Source organism: Morone saxatilis, unplaced genomic scaffold (genome assembly GCF_004916995.1).
Source record: "Morone saxatilis isolate NCDOM2014 unplaced genomic scaffold, NCSU_SB_2.0 Contig10, whole genome shotgun sequence".
Lineage (NCBI taxonomy): Eukaryota > Metazoa > Chordata > Actinopteri > Moronidae > Morone > Morone saxatilis.
In genome coordinates, this window is record NW_023339652.1 from 2,266,511 (window position 1) to 2,284,809 (window position 18,299).

At 38.8% G+C, this 18,299-nt stretch overlaps 1 protein-coding gene across 1 annotated transcript in view; it reads left to right on the top strand.

Annotated features, from left to right (window-relative positions):
• The window catches only part of LOC118336577 (thyrotropin-releasing hormone-degrading ectoenzyme-like), a 169,430-nt gene that overhangs the window by 118,281 nt on the left and 32,850 nt on the right, over positions 1-18,299 (top strand). The window contains exons 7-10 of the mRNA XM_035673251.1: positions 10,091-10,228; positions 10,605-10,670; positions 15,116-15,181; positions 15,670-15,848. Coding sequence (XP_035529144.1) covers positions 10,091-10,228; positions 10,605-10,670; positions 15,116-15,181; positions 15,670-15,848 — 449 coding nt within the window. The remainder of the gene's footprint in view (positions 1-10,090; positions 10,229-10,604; positions 10,671-15,115; positions 15,182-15,669; positions 15,849-18,299) is intronic.

An 18,299-nucleotide genomic window follows, 5' to 3' on the forward strand; every position in this document is an offset into this window, starting at 1 on the left:
GATTTGTTGACAATAACAAAAATAGGGAACATTGCCAGCCCTGTCCTTTGAGGAAAGAAAGACAACTACGGGTCTAAAGTAGCATTTTGGTGAGAAACATTCAGTCACATACTTTAAAAGCTGAAGATTTTGCTTTGTAATATCCTGATAAAAACATTCTGCTGTTTAAATCGGTTCAAATTTTGGATAAATTCAACCACAAAGGCACCATTTACAACCACAAAGCCTTCTGAACATCTCTGCAACTCTTTAATCCAAAGCAATGCCATCCGAGGTTCATGGGTAACGTATAAATCAGAGCAATTCACCAAACCAAACTAATAAAATATGAAATAATTCAAGTTCCACATCAGTGTTTGTTCGTGTCTCCCCACCCCAGTGTGATGTTGGTTACTGGCATCGTGATCCGGTTTGAACATGCATCGTACGTTGCCAGAGGTTGCTGGACATCTAGACAACGACGTGTTTTTCCACATCTCATCTGCTTGAAAGTGGGAACCAGTTTTCTCCATCTGATCGGATGGCACACCCCACTACCCCAACACCCATGAACACACACTGCTTGAGAGGAGCACAGCGCTAACCGCATCCGACCACCTTGTGTCTCATTCACACATTGCTCTACATACCTTATAGTTAAGGAAAATAACAATTTCCCCTCAAAAAGTAAACGGACCAGATGATTTCCTGTCCCTTAGTTCTCGCCACCGTTGAACAGCCACAGCGATATTACTCCAGTTTGGAGCGTTTCTACTTCCATCTTCCAACCATCTTCTAACCATCTTCTTGTGCGACTAGCTCCGTAGCTTTAGCAATATTGTTTTTATTTTGTATTAGTTTAATTATGTAAATGTATTTGCCCCAGTGCAGTTAATTTACAGCATGTTTTATCTGCTTATTAGTATTTATTTTCACTAATGTATTCTTTTTATTCCATTTACTTCTACATGAGTTTAATTGTCTGATTTCTCTGCCTCCTAAAATGTTTTTAATCGTGGTTTTGGCCATGTAAGACACTTTATAAAGTTTCGTGTAAAGTTTATTATTATCATTATACTTACTTCTGTATATTGAAAGGTCTAACCCAATGGAAATGTTCCAGACAAATATTCCTAGCTTAAGATCTCTCTGCTGCTCAGTTTCCAGGAGGCTTCTTATTTCTCTTTATTGTATAAAATGTTACGCAACATATAAAACTGTTTGGACGTACAGTGTGTTCATAGGAAGAAAGTTAAAACTGGCTTTTGAGGAGGAGGAAGTCCTGACTGCGAGATGTCCTCCTGAACTCTTCCTCCACGCGCACGGATCAATATTTGATTCCTCCTTTTCTAAAAGTGTTTTCCTGCAGTTCAGCAGATAATATTCAGCCTGAACACGCAGCAGGTAGAACCCTGCTTCATTTTATTCCTGCTCAGGTTGGCAAACAAATTGATGCAGCGAGTGAGTCAGCTCAAAACACAATAACATTAGAATTCTCACTCAAATTTGCTCAATAACTACCGGCGAACTCAGCGAGAACTTTACTCAGAGAGAAACAGTGAACGCTGCAGAACTTTAAATTACAGAACACACTTCTTTGTTTCTACCATAGTACGTTGTAATTTACTTCCAATAGAGAATGTGTTACACCCAAACACCTTATCTCCCGCACGCACACACAGTCTGTTTCTGAGCGACATGGCATTTTTAAATCCCTGTTACTGTGGTTCTGCACGACTGGACGCTTTAATAGAAACAAAGTGTTTCTCCAATAACAAGCGCAACGATGATAAAGCGGTCTGTTCCTGATAAAGCAATTTATTTATAATACAGGTTTTTATTTAAAAAGCCGTTTTCCATCAGCAGCGAGTCACGCCGCGCTGCAGGGAGAAGAACAAAGCACAGCAGAGAGGAAATGAAACACAAACAAAAACATGACGAGGAAGGAAACACGCAGCACATTGTTTCTGTGTTACAACCAATCAATCAATCACTGAGCCAATCGGGTTGCATGATATCACGCCTTAACATCAGGATTGGGGGTTTTATTAAGGCAACTGGGAGCTAAGAAGAAGTAACTGTGCCTTTAAACTGAGGTGACATCAATTTAATGCTGACATAAAGAGACAGCTGCACTGTTTACAGTCACAGAGCAACATGTGGGACAATTATTATGGGAGAAATAAAATGTTAAATTTGTAGAAAACGTGCCATAAATAAAGTTAAAAGAGCCTCAGGCAGAACCAGCAGTTTGTTGTGTAAGCCATGAAAAAGAATAATCTATTATTGTCTTTTAGTTCCTATGAAACCATTTGTGCCTGCAACTAAAATGTTTTTTCCTAAAATGGTAGAAAATGCCCTCAGATAAGCAGTAAAACTGTAGGTATTTTTTATTACATTCAGTACACACAGGCTTCTGTCTATATAGGCCATATTAATTAAAGTTGCACACAACTATTATTAGTCAAACTGCAGGTGAAAACATTCTTCATTAGAGAGCCTGTTGCATGTTTGTAGTGAAAATAATAAAAATCCCTACATTTTATTTCATACACAGCATTTAATCCCATTTTAGGAAATAACAGTAGTCCTAAATAGATTAAATATAGTGTGATAAGAAATTGGCTGTATCTCAGAAACTACAAGGCGCACAATCAAGTGATTGATTTGTTAAATGTCAAAGATATGCACACATATGAAGTGTAAAAAAATATGTATGACCAAAATCCTGACTTTGACCATTGATAAGTGTGATTTTTCATGTTATCTAATAATTTAAAAGTTTCACTGTTACATACTCACCAAAGTATGTTGGTACCAAATTTCAAGACTTTAGGCCAATCAGAACAAATGTTATTCCCTTTATCACACTAAATATAGTCTTTGGGTGCAAATGGGTTAAGAACAAAAGCGGTGAACGTGACGTCATATGGATCGACGCTCACTCAGTGTCGGTTACTGTCACGCCACATCATTAACGTGAGCCGCGGGGGAAAATCAAAGGCGAAAGCAAGTCATGCTGCCATTTATTGAACCTGATGTGTCCTCTTTTTTTTATTTATTTTATCTGATGGTCACAAAGAGCTTGTGAAAATATAATTGATTTTGAGCTTTATTAGTCAAGGCTGCAGCCAGACCTCATAAGTCATAAACACTGAACGCAAACACGCCAGACTTCATTTAAAACCAAACAGGGTTGGTATGAAAACATCCCAAGATGCAATATGACATTAAACCTCTCTTATGGTGGAACTAATTTGTTTCTGTAGCCGACCACATTGGCGGCACTGCAGCACACGGCCTGTACAGAATCACACCTCTCTTCTATTTTCAATAAAACACCACATTCGGAGTCTGTTGCGTTTTACTAATTATATTTACATGACATTCAAAACAGGAACAAATGATGAAAATGGGACTCTTTCTGCAGCCATGCACAGTCCAACATTTTAATTAGCTTTATGTGATTTACCAAATACAAATACAATGTGTTTTTTTCCCGGTGTGCAAATAGCATGATGTTTGTTTTGTATGGACACAACAGAGCAGTAATGAGGGACTAACAGGCTGGAACTGACCCCAACTTTACCTCAACACAACCATAGAAATGAACTGCTCCTGTACTGGTGCAATTTTTACAACTTAAATTCCCCCTCCACTCTCTCCAAAATCAGTTTTTCTTTTCATTCCTACAGTGGGATGTTTGAGCTTCATTCTTTTTGTTAACCAATACAATCACAAAGCTTTCGGATTTTGTTACAGCTCTGATTCACACCTCTGATTAGCTTTTGTCATCCAAAGCAATCGCATGAGAGGGTCATGGGTATCGTATTTTTTAGAGACATTCAGCAAACCAAACTAATGAAATAATTTGAGTTCTCCTCCACTCAAAAATTTGTTTTTCTTCTTGTTGCTACAGTGTAATGTTTGACTGCTGTATGTGCAGAGTTATGCAAGGATGTTTTCACATTCATCTGCTGAAAGTGGAAAGTTTCTCAGAGCTCATTTACCATCAGATTTTAAGTGGCCATAAGTGTGATGTAGAAACTTGAAGTGCACATACACTAAGAATGGACTTTACAGTGAAGGAGGAGACATCTTGTGTCCAGCAGGAAAACTTTAGAAATGAGCAACATTTGCAAATGAAAAATTATACTTTATTTGCAGAAAGTCACACTATTATTGTTCCAAGCAGACTATTTGTATATATGTCTTAATACATATCTGGAAGGGAGCTTCAAATACTTTTTACTTTCCACTTAACTCCCAATTTCCACCCGGCACAGTCACGATGCGTTCTGGCTCCGCCGCAGTCGCCAGAGAAAATCCAACACAGAACCTAGATCAACATTGGTGCACCAAGCCAGAAGTCAATCAGTCAGAAATGGGTATTTGAAGTGGAAACTTTTTAAGGACAAAATACACAAGTTATTGGGATTTGAAGACGTGCAGATCACGGTCAAAACCGTGTCGCAGCCCTAACATCACGAAGCCGTGCCCGGTGGAGTTTTGGAGTAAACTTCACTACATTTCTTAGAGTTGAAGACGGATATTGATCGCCCTTTGCTCTTTTTAACATGAATATTTCATATTTTCGATTCAAAGTCTACCACTTATCTGGCGGCCGACATTTTTGCTCCGACCTGCTTTCTCTCTTCGAATTCACCTCAGATGAACAGTCAGTGAGTGTTCTGCAGTGATGGAAAAAGTTTGTCCTGCGTTGAAAATAAATGTATCTTACATCAGTATTTATCATATTTAAAAATTAAAATGTATGTATAGAAGTCGATGGCATTGGGGGTGAACTTTTCTAAACCAGAACTAAATTACATCAAAACTGTACTCTCAGATTATATCACAAAGATGCAGTTTTTAGTGTCTAAGTAATACTTTTTCCACCACTGCAGAATACACACCGACTGTTCATCTGTGGTGAATTCAAAAAGGCAAAGAGAAAGCAGGTTGGAGGTAAATGTCGACCACCAGATAACTGATGTGAAACAAATAGACTTTGAATCGAAAATCTGAAATATTCATGTTAAAGAGAGCAGAGGCCGATCAATATTCATCTTTCCCCTCTTAGAAATGGACACTTACCCAATGAGAAAAGAGGTTGTATGGAAATCATCTTCCACTTTTCAAAGTGTATTTGCAGAGTGTTTAACCCACGGTTGGTTTCACCCACAGATAAAATCATCCATCCTGCTATATGTGATTTTATGTCACAAATCCTATACACTATACATTATGACAAAGTACATATTCAAGATCCTGTGAATCCAATATTGTCATTAAAGGTCTTCTCTATTTTTCTTCCACTCACAAATCTAAACAAGTATCAGAGGCTGAGCCTTCCTCTGTGCCAAAGAAACTCTGCTGTTGTCCAGAAACTATTAAAAATACATCAATGAGCCACACTGTGAACACACACACACACACACACACTGTAGTTTAGATTGGCTCAGGCCCTGCTGCCCAGAATACTCACTGATGGAGTATTAATCCACGCCTGAAAATATTCCCAAATAAATGCACTATTTCTTCCTTAATGTTTGATAAAAACTACAGTGAGAGAGGAACCCTTTTAGAACCGTTTTGAACCCTTGAGTTTGGCTTCATGGTCATTGCTAAGTGTTTTTTTTTGCATCCAGCAGTGGTGACGAACTAGGAGTTGAGCATCTCTCATCGGCTGCACTTGGTTTCGTCTCGTCCGCAGCGGGAAACAATGGTCACACTTTCTTGTATCTTTGTGAACAGATTTGAGGAGAGAAACAGTCAATGCAGTATCCGAATCTGGATCCATATCTGATCAGCACTGCCTAGTTTGATAGTTAGATCTGAGTTTGGTGCGTTGAGCTGGACGGACTCACTGAGAATGAGCTGTCAATCACAAGGTAGCCCCGCCCTAAAGCATACCCTGCTTTATGGTCTGTTTGACTCTAAATGGGACCATCAGTTACTAAATGAAACATCCATGCTTTATATGGAAAACAAGACTCTGAAACTAGAGACTAGACCCATAACCCGTCCCATCAGGAAACTGTTACTGAGCTCCATAAACAAACTGAGAAGCGACTAATTTCTCCATAAGACTCAATACTATCATACTTTACAGCCAGTGGAGCTGCCCCCTGCTGGCCATTAGAAAGAATACAGGTTTAAGACACTTCACAGACCTGGAAGCTCTGTCCGTTATATATACTGTCAATGCAGGGCACTCACTGAGGCTGTAACAGCACCAAAGATAATAAAGGAATAGATACTTTGGTATAAACGATAAAGCAAATTCATGACTATCACAGTGTGTGTGATATCACCGATTCTATCTGGTAACATAGTGAGAATCATCAGCTTCCAGTTCACTAAAAAGGCTAAAACTATATTTGATTTGTGACACCTGCCAGCCAGCGCATTAGTATTCATTGTGAAGGCGTTACACAGAGAGAGCAGTCTGTCATCCAATCCTGCCATGTTTAAATGACACTGAAATAAATAGGAGGACAGAGGAGGGAGGAGAGGAGAGGAGGAGTGACAGGGTGGAAGTGAAGGAGGATGGAGGGAAGAGACGGGCAGATGAATAAAAGTTCAGCAGGTTCAGCAGCTGTTCCTGAACATCTCCATCTGTGTGTGTGTTTGTGTTTACACTGACTGTTGGCCTATTAGCTGTCCCTCCACATGTGGGTCCATCTGGTTCATAATGACCATATGGACCAGATGGACCCCCTCCCCACTCTCTCTTTCTCTCTCCAGGTGACTTAAAGTCTCTGTTAATTAGAGCTGATGTCTCATTTAGTCAAATTTTTTTTTTCTTTCTCACAGAGTAATTTTGGTTTCATCCAAATGTGCCATTTAACTAATTAACTAATTGTGTAATTTGTGGTGGGCTCCCCTGATTCTTGCTGTTTACCCAAGTTTGTGTGTGTGTGATGACTCCAAGATGAAAGCAGTCGGCTGTCTTTACCCAGGAGTTACCCCAATCCTTTTAGGTGGGATCAGTCCAGCTCTTGTGTAAACAAAGAACACATCCAGGAATTAGTCTGAATCTCTCCTGTAAACAAACTGTTTATCTGACACATTGTTTAGTTCATTTGCAGTCACAGCAACTCAGGTTTTCTGGTTGCCAGCCGGCTGGGATCCAGTTTCCAGCCATTATCCAACCACTGGGAGTCCGCCCCACTTCCCTCAGTTGTCTGACAAGGCCTGTCTAGGTTCCACAGTAAAGACTCAGACATACTTTATACGCTGTACCGGTTATAAGTTAAAGGTCCGTGTTGGTCTGGCAATCCATGCATGAGGATTTTAGCTTCTTCCCTTCTCTCTCGCAGATTTCCACTTTTGATGGCAGACATTTTCATCAATCAAAGATTTTAAAAACCATCTGGCCGAATTATATAAATCTGGGTAGCTGCTCCTCACACCTCTCATCAAAACAGGCATCCATTTTTCTTTATCTGGACCCTGTGCAGTCGGCACGCTTGCTGTGTTCTCAAGGTGTAAGAAAACATGGTGTAAGAAAACATGTTTGTTTGGTACAGAACCCAAATGTTACATCATCAGCAGGATAATGCGCCATGCCACAAAGCAATAATGGTTCAGGAACGGTTTGAGGAACACAACAACGAGTTCAAGGTGTTGACTTGGCCTCCAAATTCAGTGTGGACTGTAGGAAGCAGAAGCACACCCTCATATACATCAAATAGGATGAGAACAGCTGATTTCAGGTGCAATGGATAAGTTTTACACACTACAGCAGTCTGATGGCAGTCAATCATTCTAGCGTCTATGATCACTGCTCCTCCTGGTGGATAGATAAAGCATTGCAACTGGTTTCCACACATGGTGCTTTGGGGGTTACGAGGCGACACTGGATTCACACGTCATCAATAGGGATCAAATATTAAACAAGTGTACACCAGATATTAGACAGGTATGTTATCATTTAGCTTCAGGGACAAACGAAACTTAACAGTTTCTAAATAGCAGAATTACACCAGCTCCTCTCAACACCTTGTTTGTGATCAAGTCAGACTAAAATTGTATTTACTCTAACTAGATTAAAATCTCATTCAAATCAACATAGACAGAGACACATCTGCCAAGAAGTAGCCAGATCCCAGCAGACACTGTAAAATCTAAATCTTTCTAATATTCATTAAAAATGTAATATGTCAAGAAACTTTTGTTTAACTAGAAGTAGATTCATTAAAACGAAGTCTCCTTAACAAACACCTCTAATCCATGAATTACACACAACCACATTGGACCAAGAATTAGCCAGATCCCAGCAGATACTGTTAATTAAAAGAAAAAGTTGTTCATTGTTCATTCTGTCCATTAACGACTAAAACTTAATAAGCCAACAATTGTATTTCTTAACAAGATGGAGATTCATTAAAACCGAATCTCCATAGTAAACACCGTAATCCATGAATTAGACAGAGCCGCACTTCTCTGGATTTAGGTTGATCTCATGGGTAATTTAGACAGAGCTTGTTAAAGCTCAATGTGTTTGCTGATGTCTATTAAAACCTTGAAACCAGGAGAGTAGAGAAGGAGAAGGGAGGAGAGGAAACAGGAAAGGAACAAATGGGAGGAAACAAAGAAGAAAAAAGACGGGCAGACAACAAGGAGAGGAGACGTTGAGTGGAAAAAAGGGGAATTATAGAGGAAATCATTAGATAAAATAAGAGGAGGAAACAAGGAAGGAAAAGCATAGACATTACAGAAAATGATAAGGGATGGAAATAAGGAGAGGGAGGAGGGGTTGAAACTGGAATAAGACGAAAGAATGGATGAAGGAAAACTGTAAACAAGAAAAGGAAACAATAACATTGGGGAAACAGGAAATTACCAACAAAGATTACAAGATTACAATAGACTAATTACACAACTAAACCATAATTTACTGAACCAACTGTTCCACTAAATGACAGTTTGTTGACTGACTCTGTTTTCCAAACTTCATTATTTAACAGGAATCTGTTGAAAAATGAACTGGAAAAAAACCAAAACAAACTCCAGATTCTGAAAATCGCTGTAAAGAGAAACAGTCACATTGTAGAGGGAATCACCACCAACACTGCAGGGACTCACCGGCCAAATGGAGACAAATATCTGGCGCCCCTATTTTGGGTGGTTTTATTTAAACTGGGCTGGAAGTAAACCTAAATAAAATCCAGTTTACAAAGAACTTACTAGAGGGCGTTAATAACATTGTGGGGACAATCACCTGTTCACACACCAACACTGTGGGGACTCACTTACTATACGGTTACTGATTCAACTACTTTACTCAAGTTAAAGTGGAAAAAGTAGAGGCTCTAAAATGTACTCAAAGTAGAAAGTAAAAAGTACTCTCATCATCTTCTTGTAAGTCTTTTACGTCATTTGCGTGAGATATACACCAGTCTTGATGTTGGAAAGGTGTGCAATGATGCAAAAAAAAATAAAAAAATATAATACTGTAACTCTTGGCAACACGTTTTTGACAAATAAGACCAGTCTCAATTAGAGGCTTGGTCTCGATTTTATAGAAGTTCTTTGGATGTATTGAAACCACCTCTGCCTCTCGGTCTGCAAACAGAGAGAAAAACATATGTAGCCATGCTAATGCTATCTCGCTATCAGACTAACCGCCTTGAACAGAGTAACTTTTTACCATAACTTCACTAATCTTAGCTTGTGAGTCAGTGAATTAAGTTTATTTATATTATTAATTTCACAGAAACCATCAGTACTAAATGATTAAATGATCACTGTTTGACTCCTAATTCATATGTTATTTGATAGAAGTAATATTAATACTGGTTTAAATAATGAATTTCTCATCCCTGCTAAGCAAGAGTTTTGTTCTCAAGGAATTAGATGTCTGTCCCATATAGAGGCCTGTTCCAAATAAAGGCAGGTTGAGCTCATTGACTTAAGGAAATAAAAGCCCCGGCTATTAATACAATTTTTACGGTAATTTATAATTCCCCTTAAATGTATTAAAGACTAAAGTAACAAGCCTGTTTTAAAACTACTTAAGTACAGTAAGTATTTGTACTGTGTAACTTCCCACCTCTGGCCTCCAGAGAATAAATGACAAAGACAAATGTGGTTTTTTTTTTAGGAGAAGCAACGCTTCCTGACTGATGTCCTCCACGAGGTAATGCTATTGGATGGCCTAAGCTCCTCCCACCCGATCTCCCAGGAAGTGGAGCAGGCGACAGACATCAACCGAGTCTTCGATTGGATCGCCTACAAAAAAGTAAGTGCCCGTCCACAGCGAAATTCATTCATCTTCATGGATTAATTCATCTTAACTGAGTTGCTACTCTGTTTTATGCTTTATTTTATTGTCTTTTAGTTTTTTTTATGAAGCTTTTTAAAATCTACTTATATCCACTTATGATATCTGTGTTTTTATTGGGTCATCCCTATTATACTTTTTCTCTTTGTAAGGCACTTTGTACAACATTTGTTTTTAAATGTAAATAAACTTAACTTTACATGAAAGCTCAATGCTGATCTGCTCTGCCTCTGCACTCACAATTGCAACGGAATTAATTGATTAATGTCACGTTTAATGTCATGTTTTCACTTGTCATTATGTATATAAATGTGTGTCTCTGTGCTCTCTGTAGGGGGCAGCGTTAATCCGGATGCTGGCCAACGTGATGGGGCAGTCGCTGTTCCAGAAAGGACTCAATGTAAGTTCATGTCGCCCTGCAGGTCTGGCTGTATAAACAAAAGGTTTATATATCTGAGGACAACAGGGACAGTGGGATTTTGGCTTTAAAATGATTTGTCACCAGGATTCAGACAGAAGCTGTGTGTGTGCTTAGCCATATTTTAGCTAAATCCTGACTGTTCGGAGCATGAGTACAAAGATGGACAGCGAATAAATGGATTTCGGCTTCAGGGGCAATTTGAGAGGAAGTTTTCTTACTTGTTTTCTGCTGTAAAATCTATCCCACATTACAATCCTCTGGATGTGACCTGAATTCAAGCTGAGCACAGCCACTGCTCTCCATGCAGGAAGAAAATGCAAACTTTTCACTTCTACTTTTGAAGTCTACAGGGGCTACACTTTGGATACTCAAAGTTAGAATTTATCCAGAATTGTAGCCAAGATTTTGAAAATGCTAAGGTAATGAGTACAAGTAAGGAGTTTTGGGTGCTGAGAGAAATTCTTTCTATATAATGATGTCCATGAAGTAAACCCTGCCCCCACAACCAGACACCAAAAGTGATGTTTCTAATTTTCAGTTTTTTTTTTTTTTACAGCTGTTGAAAAGCTGTTCAGAGCCTATTCTGAATAAAATAACAGTGGAGAAATATTAAATATTTTATTTATTGTTGGCCTAAAGCTAGTCAAATTTAAATGCGCAATGTCTAAAAATACTGGAATGAGAGTGTACATTTTTAATTGTAGAATATGAACTTCCTAAAACTAACCGAATTTCCCCTCAAAAAGCTGAACACCTCCCAAAAGGCAGCAGGTTTCAGAGGTTTGGTGATGTTTAATTGAATGTTTCCATGCAGTGTGACAGGCTGCTTTTTCGGTTAATGAGGTAAAATAAGTTCAGTGGGATTGTGTTTTTGGTTCCCTCACAGTTTACATGGGGACACGTTCAAAGTTGAGTTCAATAAATTGATCCATGCTGCGCTGGGTGTTGTACAAAGTAATGAAAAATGAATCAGAGAGAAGCCTAAAAAAGTTATTTGAGGAGAAAAAAAAATGTTTGTTTTAATAATGTTTATAATGTGTTTTAATTTTTCATTCACAACAACATCAGTGGTGGTAATGACAGCGCGCTGCATTATTTATTGTTCAGCTGTATGAAGCTGCTAACTGGCTCTCTGATGGCTCACACTGGTTAATGTTAATGTATCAGAGTGGGGGAAAAAAACTCAAAATTAACTTTATTTTACAGCAACAAAGCACTTTTTTGTCAAACTTGTAGTAAATCAGTTGGCAGTCACTGTAAAAATGATGTCATATGATGTAAGGTGAAAGTGGGTTAAATATAGTTTTGTTCTGAATACAGTCATGGAAATATGTATGAATCCCCTGCACACACACACACACACACACACACACACTATGTCCTGATTTTCCTGCAGAAACTGTCAGTGACCTGGAACACACTGAGAACCAGATTCTATATAAAAACACTGCTGATCCAGCAGCAAAACACACAGAAAATACTGTGCGTTTGAAAGAGTGTGTGTGTGTGTGTGTGTGTGTTACATATACAATGTGCTGCCACACTACCTAATAAGAGCATTAGTTTCGGTCCTCAGCTGCATAAAAAAACATCTTGGGAAAATATTTCCTTCTGTAGTTTTTCTTCATATTTTCTTTGCAAAAACCTCTGAGATGTTTAATGAGAATTAAAAGATATAACAAACTGTACAAACCATCTGCATCTAATAATTCAACTAAAACAACTCACTTTTCTTACAGTAAGAAAATTTACGAAATGTATGTTTTGTTAGGAGTTGATAACTGTAACGGTAGTATGCAGGGGCGTGTCAGGACCGCCTCTTGTTGCCACCACCTATTCCACTTCACACTGTCTTGCAGAGGCCCTCGAGTTTTAAAGCTAGAGCGAAGGTACTAGTAACATATGAAACTAAATGACCTAATGTATCCATTGGTACCAACTGTGTCATGCTACCATGTTAGGAAGGAAGCTAGATAACACTCCAAAGTAAGGCTAAACTTTGGAGATGGCAAAAATTTATCATTTTCAAATGGGTCCGTAGATCTCTGACCTCAAGATTTCTGAATGAAAATGGGTTTTATGGGTACCCACGAGTCTCCACTTTGCAGATTTGTTTTATTATGTTTTAGGCAAAAACCATGCAGTTTCTTTGCAGGTGGTATGATTGTTAGTGCATTTGAATATTTCTGCATACTGGGGTCCATAAACACTGCAGAATCTGGATAAATTGGGAATAAATGGAGAGCTGAGACACATACTTCATACCACCTCTGCATAAGTCAGCGCCCTACTTGTGCCACCCCAGTCAAAAAAGTTCTGGAAAAGAAATTCACTTAGTAATATGGACATGGATTTAAATATTGCAGTGACATTTGGTATTTTATGCATTAAATTAAGTTTTAGTCGTATTCAAATAGCTAAAGATTGCTTTAAAATAGGTGTTGACATTCACAGGCTCCCATTAGATATGGATTCAGGCTTCAGAGTCTCACAGTTGCACCATTTAAGTTGGCCAATCACACACCACTGCCACCCTTATGCCATGTTCATGTCATGCAGGACAGATAAGAAAAATGGGAAAGATTCTCATGTTTAAAACACGTCAGTGGACCACTCCAGATGGTCTTATGATTGTAGAGTTGGTGTGTGAGGTTTAAATATTGTGCACTGACAATACAGCACTATATCAATAAAGTTTGGGTCTGATTACCTTGAATAACAGAGGGAGGGATTTTGTGGTTTGGATGAGTCTTCCCGGAAAGAAACCCAACTTTTCAGATAAGCCTTGTAGTCAAGAAGCTATTCCTGATTCATTTTGTATATGTTATTTTTGGCGTTTTTCCCTGGGAAGAAGTGGCCTGTTGAAAAACCCAGACGTGTTTGCTGCGCTGACGGAGAACGGAGATCAAGGTTCATCCTCAGATGTGGAAAAACGGTCCTCATTAACAGACCCGTGTGCTAAAACGATGTCTGTAACGGCAGAAATCTTTCACCTTAACCCTCAGAGCTGCTGTAACAAATGTCTTTCAATGAAATTATTATCACTCACAGCCATCTTCCTCCGACAGAATGCTTATCGTTAGGTTGAGGTGTATCACGCTGCTAAACCTGTTTGTGTTGGAATCAGGATCAGACTCTGTGACTGTGTGGAAGGGCGCGTTTTATCTCATGTCAGCTTTAGTGAAGGTGACAGTCATACTTATCAAAGCCACACACACATACACACACACTCCGTGTTGTTATCATGTGTGGCATCTTGTTCCAATAAAGAGCTTCTTCTTGCCTTATCAACCTCCATACGCGCTATGACAACTGACTGACTGTTTGCGAGGGATGTTCACACACACACACACACACACACACACACACACACACACACAGAGGAATCAATCAGTGAGAAGCAGATTAGAACTCTTTCTCTGTAGGTGTTCTGTTATCTTGTACTACTTTCCTGCCTTTTCTTGTTTTATCACAAACCCCAACAATGCACCAAGCTCTCTAAGCTTTTATAACCCCAAACACACTGCAGCAGGGAATAAGTTTTCTTCCCTGGAGACAGACGGGGATCAAACCAGACCCGAACGTCACCGATGAATTGCCTGTTGAAAACGATGCTGCCACGCCACTAAGTCCCTTTTGAACTGGGAGATTCGATCTGGGAGTTTTTTGAGTCTTCACCTTGTTCATTAGCTTAGAAAATATAGCTCACAGTTTGAAGTCAGATCAGGGATTGAGTCCCGAAGCCCTTTCGACTCAACACAGGGGCTAAAAAAACTTACTGCCTTGTATGAGACTTATTTCAAACTTGAAACACTTTTACGAACACTTTTGTCTCCCACCTTTTTAAATCCGTACAGTATGCAACTAATGTAATATAGTGTAAATGTAAGCATTAAAAAGAGTAGCAGTATCACACTCTACTGTTCATACTGTAAATATCCTGCTAGTATTTTCATATATTTATCTGTTATTTTTTTATATCCCTCTACATATGCACATTACTCTGCTCTTAGATAGGGTCTTTTGCAAGCCTATTATCATTTCCAGGTTGTCAAATACAGACGCGAGCAGTGTTCAGTTAGTTGCAATCTGCCAACTTCACCACTAGATGCCACTAAATGGTCCAGATGGGTGGCAACAAATTTCCAATGCTGTCAAATTTAACACCTTAATTTATGTTGAATAAAAAATATGTATGAAAATGGAAATTAATTTAATGATCTGTTATGGGCACATGTTAGACTAACTTATAGTCTTAAGTTTAATGAAATAAACACATATATTTGGTGTGTAAAGACAATTCATAGCAGATAAAAAAATATTTTCAACAGGTTAAAGATTGTGCCAGCCACAGTCCACCAAATGATGTCACTTCCTGTCACATGGTGTGTTTAAGTGGCTGATCTGTTTCTCTGTTTTTTCAGGATTATCTGCTGAGTCACATGTATGGCAACGCAGCCAGAGACGACCTGTGGAACAAACTGACTCAGGTACCACTTACCTGTCCGCTTACACCATGCAGCGTTAGTGCCTTGCTCCGTGGCAGGGATTTAAACCTGTGACTGCTCCACGTTTTATGGCTCTTGGGGGGATAAAAGCAGCCAGACTGCACGAAGCTGTTAATTATTTAACGAAGCGGTTCTAATGAAGGCCGGGGAGACGCTTGTTAAGCACCGAGTTGATGAGACAGAGACGAAGGGAAAGTCTGGTTGCTATGGTAACGTGACTGACAGATGGCGGCGAGGCTTGTTTTCTTTTTTGTCCTTCACACAGGAAGTCTCTGTTTAATTAGATTCATCTTCGCTATACTGAGATTGCTCTTTAATTAACTGATCAGATGATCAGATCTCCAATCACCTGAAAGTGAAAGTCATTTTTCTCTAATCAATCGACTTAAAGTTGAATATTGGTGAAAATAATTGGTGCTAATTGGTTATTATTAGTCACTGATTATTCATACGTTGTGTGTTTTGTCCAGGCCATGCGCTCAGAGGGGCGGGACATCGACATCGGAGGGATGATGGACAGGTGGACTCTACAAATGGGCTACCCTGTTGTTACCATCAGCAAGAACCAATCAGAGCAGCTCCCTACTCATTACATCACTGTCAGCCAGGAGCACTTCCTGTACGGGCAGGAAGTCAGAACCAACAACAGGTTAGACCAAGTTTAAGTTTTTTCTGTAAAATGATCCAAATGTAAACAAAATGGCAAAATGATTTGACAAATCAAATCTTAAACTTTCATCAACAAAACTAAATCTAACTTTTAATCTATAAGATTTCAGTCCTGGTTGATATGGGGACATCAGGGCCTAAAGTTTTGTTTGCAATCATACATTTATAAAACGCACACTGAGCGACTTCACAAACACAACAAAATAACTAAATCTGTTTATAGCAACAGAACAAGCTGTGGACTGAGAGGATCAGTAATTTGTTACATCAATAAATAAGACTCAAGAAAAAAGTTAACAATGTAATCCAACATGGTGGCTTAACCTATAAATCCTTTATACATGGAATGGCAGACTCCGCCAGTAACAATTGAAACAATACAGTATATAGATCCATTCAGTGGCTATCATTAAATAGTATAAATGGGGTTTACATTATAAAAATCTGTTTACAGCAAAGAAACAGACCAATATCCTAATAGATCAGTCAAGAAACTTAAATTTATTTACCATTAATTTCTGTGTAGAACAGGTGAGTTTATGTTTACAACCATAGCCACGCTATTCCTTGTCCTCCTCCTGCTTTTGGCCAGTAAACCAGGGCTGCGTTCAGCCCTGGTTTACTGGCCTTACTTTACACACTAGATTTACACACTAGATTCAGACTGAACGTTCCCCAGGTAAATGTTGGTCTCAAGAGGCAACAATTATTAAAACCCGCTGGTTAGGTCAGTGCTTATGGACTTCTTTATTAAAATACATGTTTTTGTTCCTTTATGGCACATTATAAAAGTGTTGCATGTCGCTACACAAAAAGATAAAATAATGAAAAGGTTTAAAACAAGAAATCCGCTCAGTCCTTTTACACGATTCTCAGGAATCAGATGTTTAATACAATGTATAAAAATATGAAGTCATGCTGTTTGTTATTAGTGACAACAGTGACTCTCGGGATACTTTTTATATTTTCAGAGTTCATCAGACTCTCAGAACCGTGTCCTTCATATCATTCAGTCATTCGCCTCTGCAACGATGCTCCTTTAACTCTTTGTTTCACACCTCAATAAGCAATAAGTCTGTCCTCCATTTTCTCCTGAAAAAGCACTTTTCCAGTTTTTCTTCACATTCTTTAACACCTTTACATCATTTATATTTCATTTATATTTGATTCACTTGATGTTTTATTCACATCCTTCACAAGGTCTGGAGTTTATTCTCTTCGCTGTTTTATCGACCCACTTTCTCTTCCATCAATACTTCATCACCTCCTTTTTTCTTTTTTCCTTTTTTTTAACCTGTTGTTCACTTTTATTTTCTCTTTTCTTTTCGCTCCTTTCTTTCTTTTCTTCCCGTCATGTTTTTTGTTCTGTATCTGACATTTGCAATCACTCTGACCTACTCAGTGCCACACCGTTTTTTTATTTCATGTTCCTCTCCTCTTCTGTTCTCTTTTTATTCTTTCATCTGGAGCCTTTTGTGTTTCACTTGAGCTCCTCTGCTCAGAGTTGCTCCTGAGGTCTCCTCAGCTGATGAACTAAAGCTGTTTGTTGTAGGTGGAGCTGAACTCTTGTGGAGTCTCGTGGGGCTGCGTTCAGACACACTCAGTGGTCCCGGGGCGTTCACCAACTCTTGTAAAAAAGAAACTGTGTTTGTAGCTGAACTGTCGTCACGGCTGAACGCAGTGGCGGCGGCGGCAGTGGATTGAATCAGAGGCATATGCTGCTGTTTGATCCCGCAGAGCTGCGTTCAGGAGCGCAGCAGTGTCCCACAGTGTTACACGCTGTTGACTTACACTGCTGATTTATTTATTTTTGTATTTTTGTTTATTTACATGCACCGAATTCTTAGAGATACACTGAAATATACAGGAAGAAATTGGAAAAAAAAAACTTGAATTACTGCACAACTCACAAGATTGTGGCTTCGTGGAGGAAAAACATCTTTCTTCAGCAGTTGGGCTTTAGACCTGCTCAGAGTGCAATAACTGCTGCAGCTGCTGTTGTGGATGACACCACTGAGTCTTCGGATAAAAAGTGTGCTGCACTTGTAAATCTATATTTTTGTACGAATTATGACTACGTCTAGTCTAATTAGTTTTTCATGGGTTTTGATGATTCTCTTTTCAGCTGGGAGGTCAGACTGTTCCCAGATGGTTGATTTCAGGATCTATATTAGGCCCCTTGCTTTTTTATGTGTATGTTTGCGCTTTTAAAATGCCTCAAAACACCAGATCTATATTATTTGTGTACTTAACGTTCAAACCCAGAGAAATACATCCTTTTAATTATGTAACGTAATAAACATGTACATTACCAATCTCCCCCAAAAATTTCTTTTGAATTGTGTTATCTTACTACAGTTATAACTTGCATGCAGCATCCATAAACAGTAGTATTGATCAACAAAGGCAATCTGTGAACTGTGTAATCTTA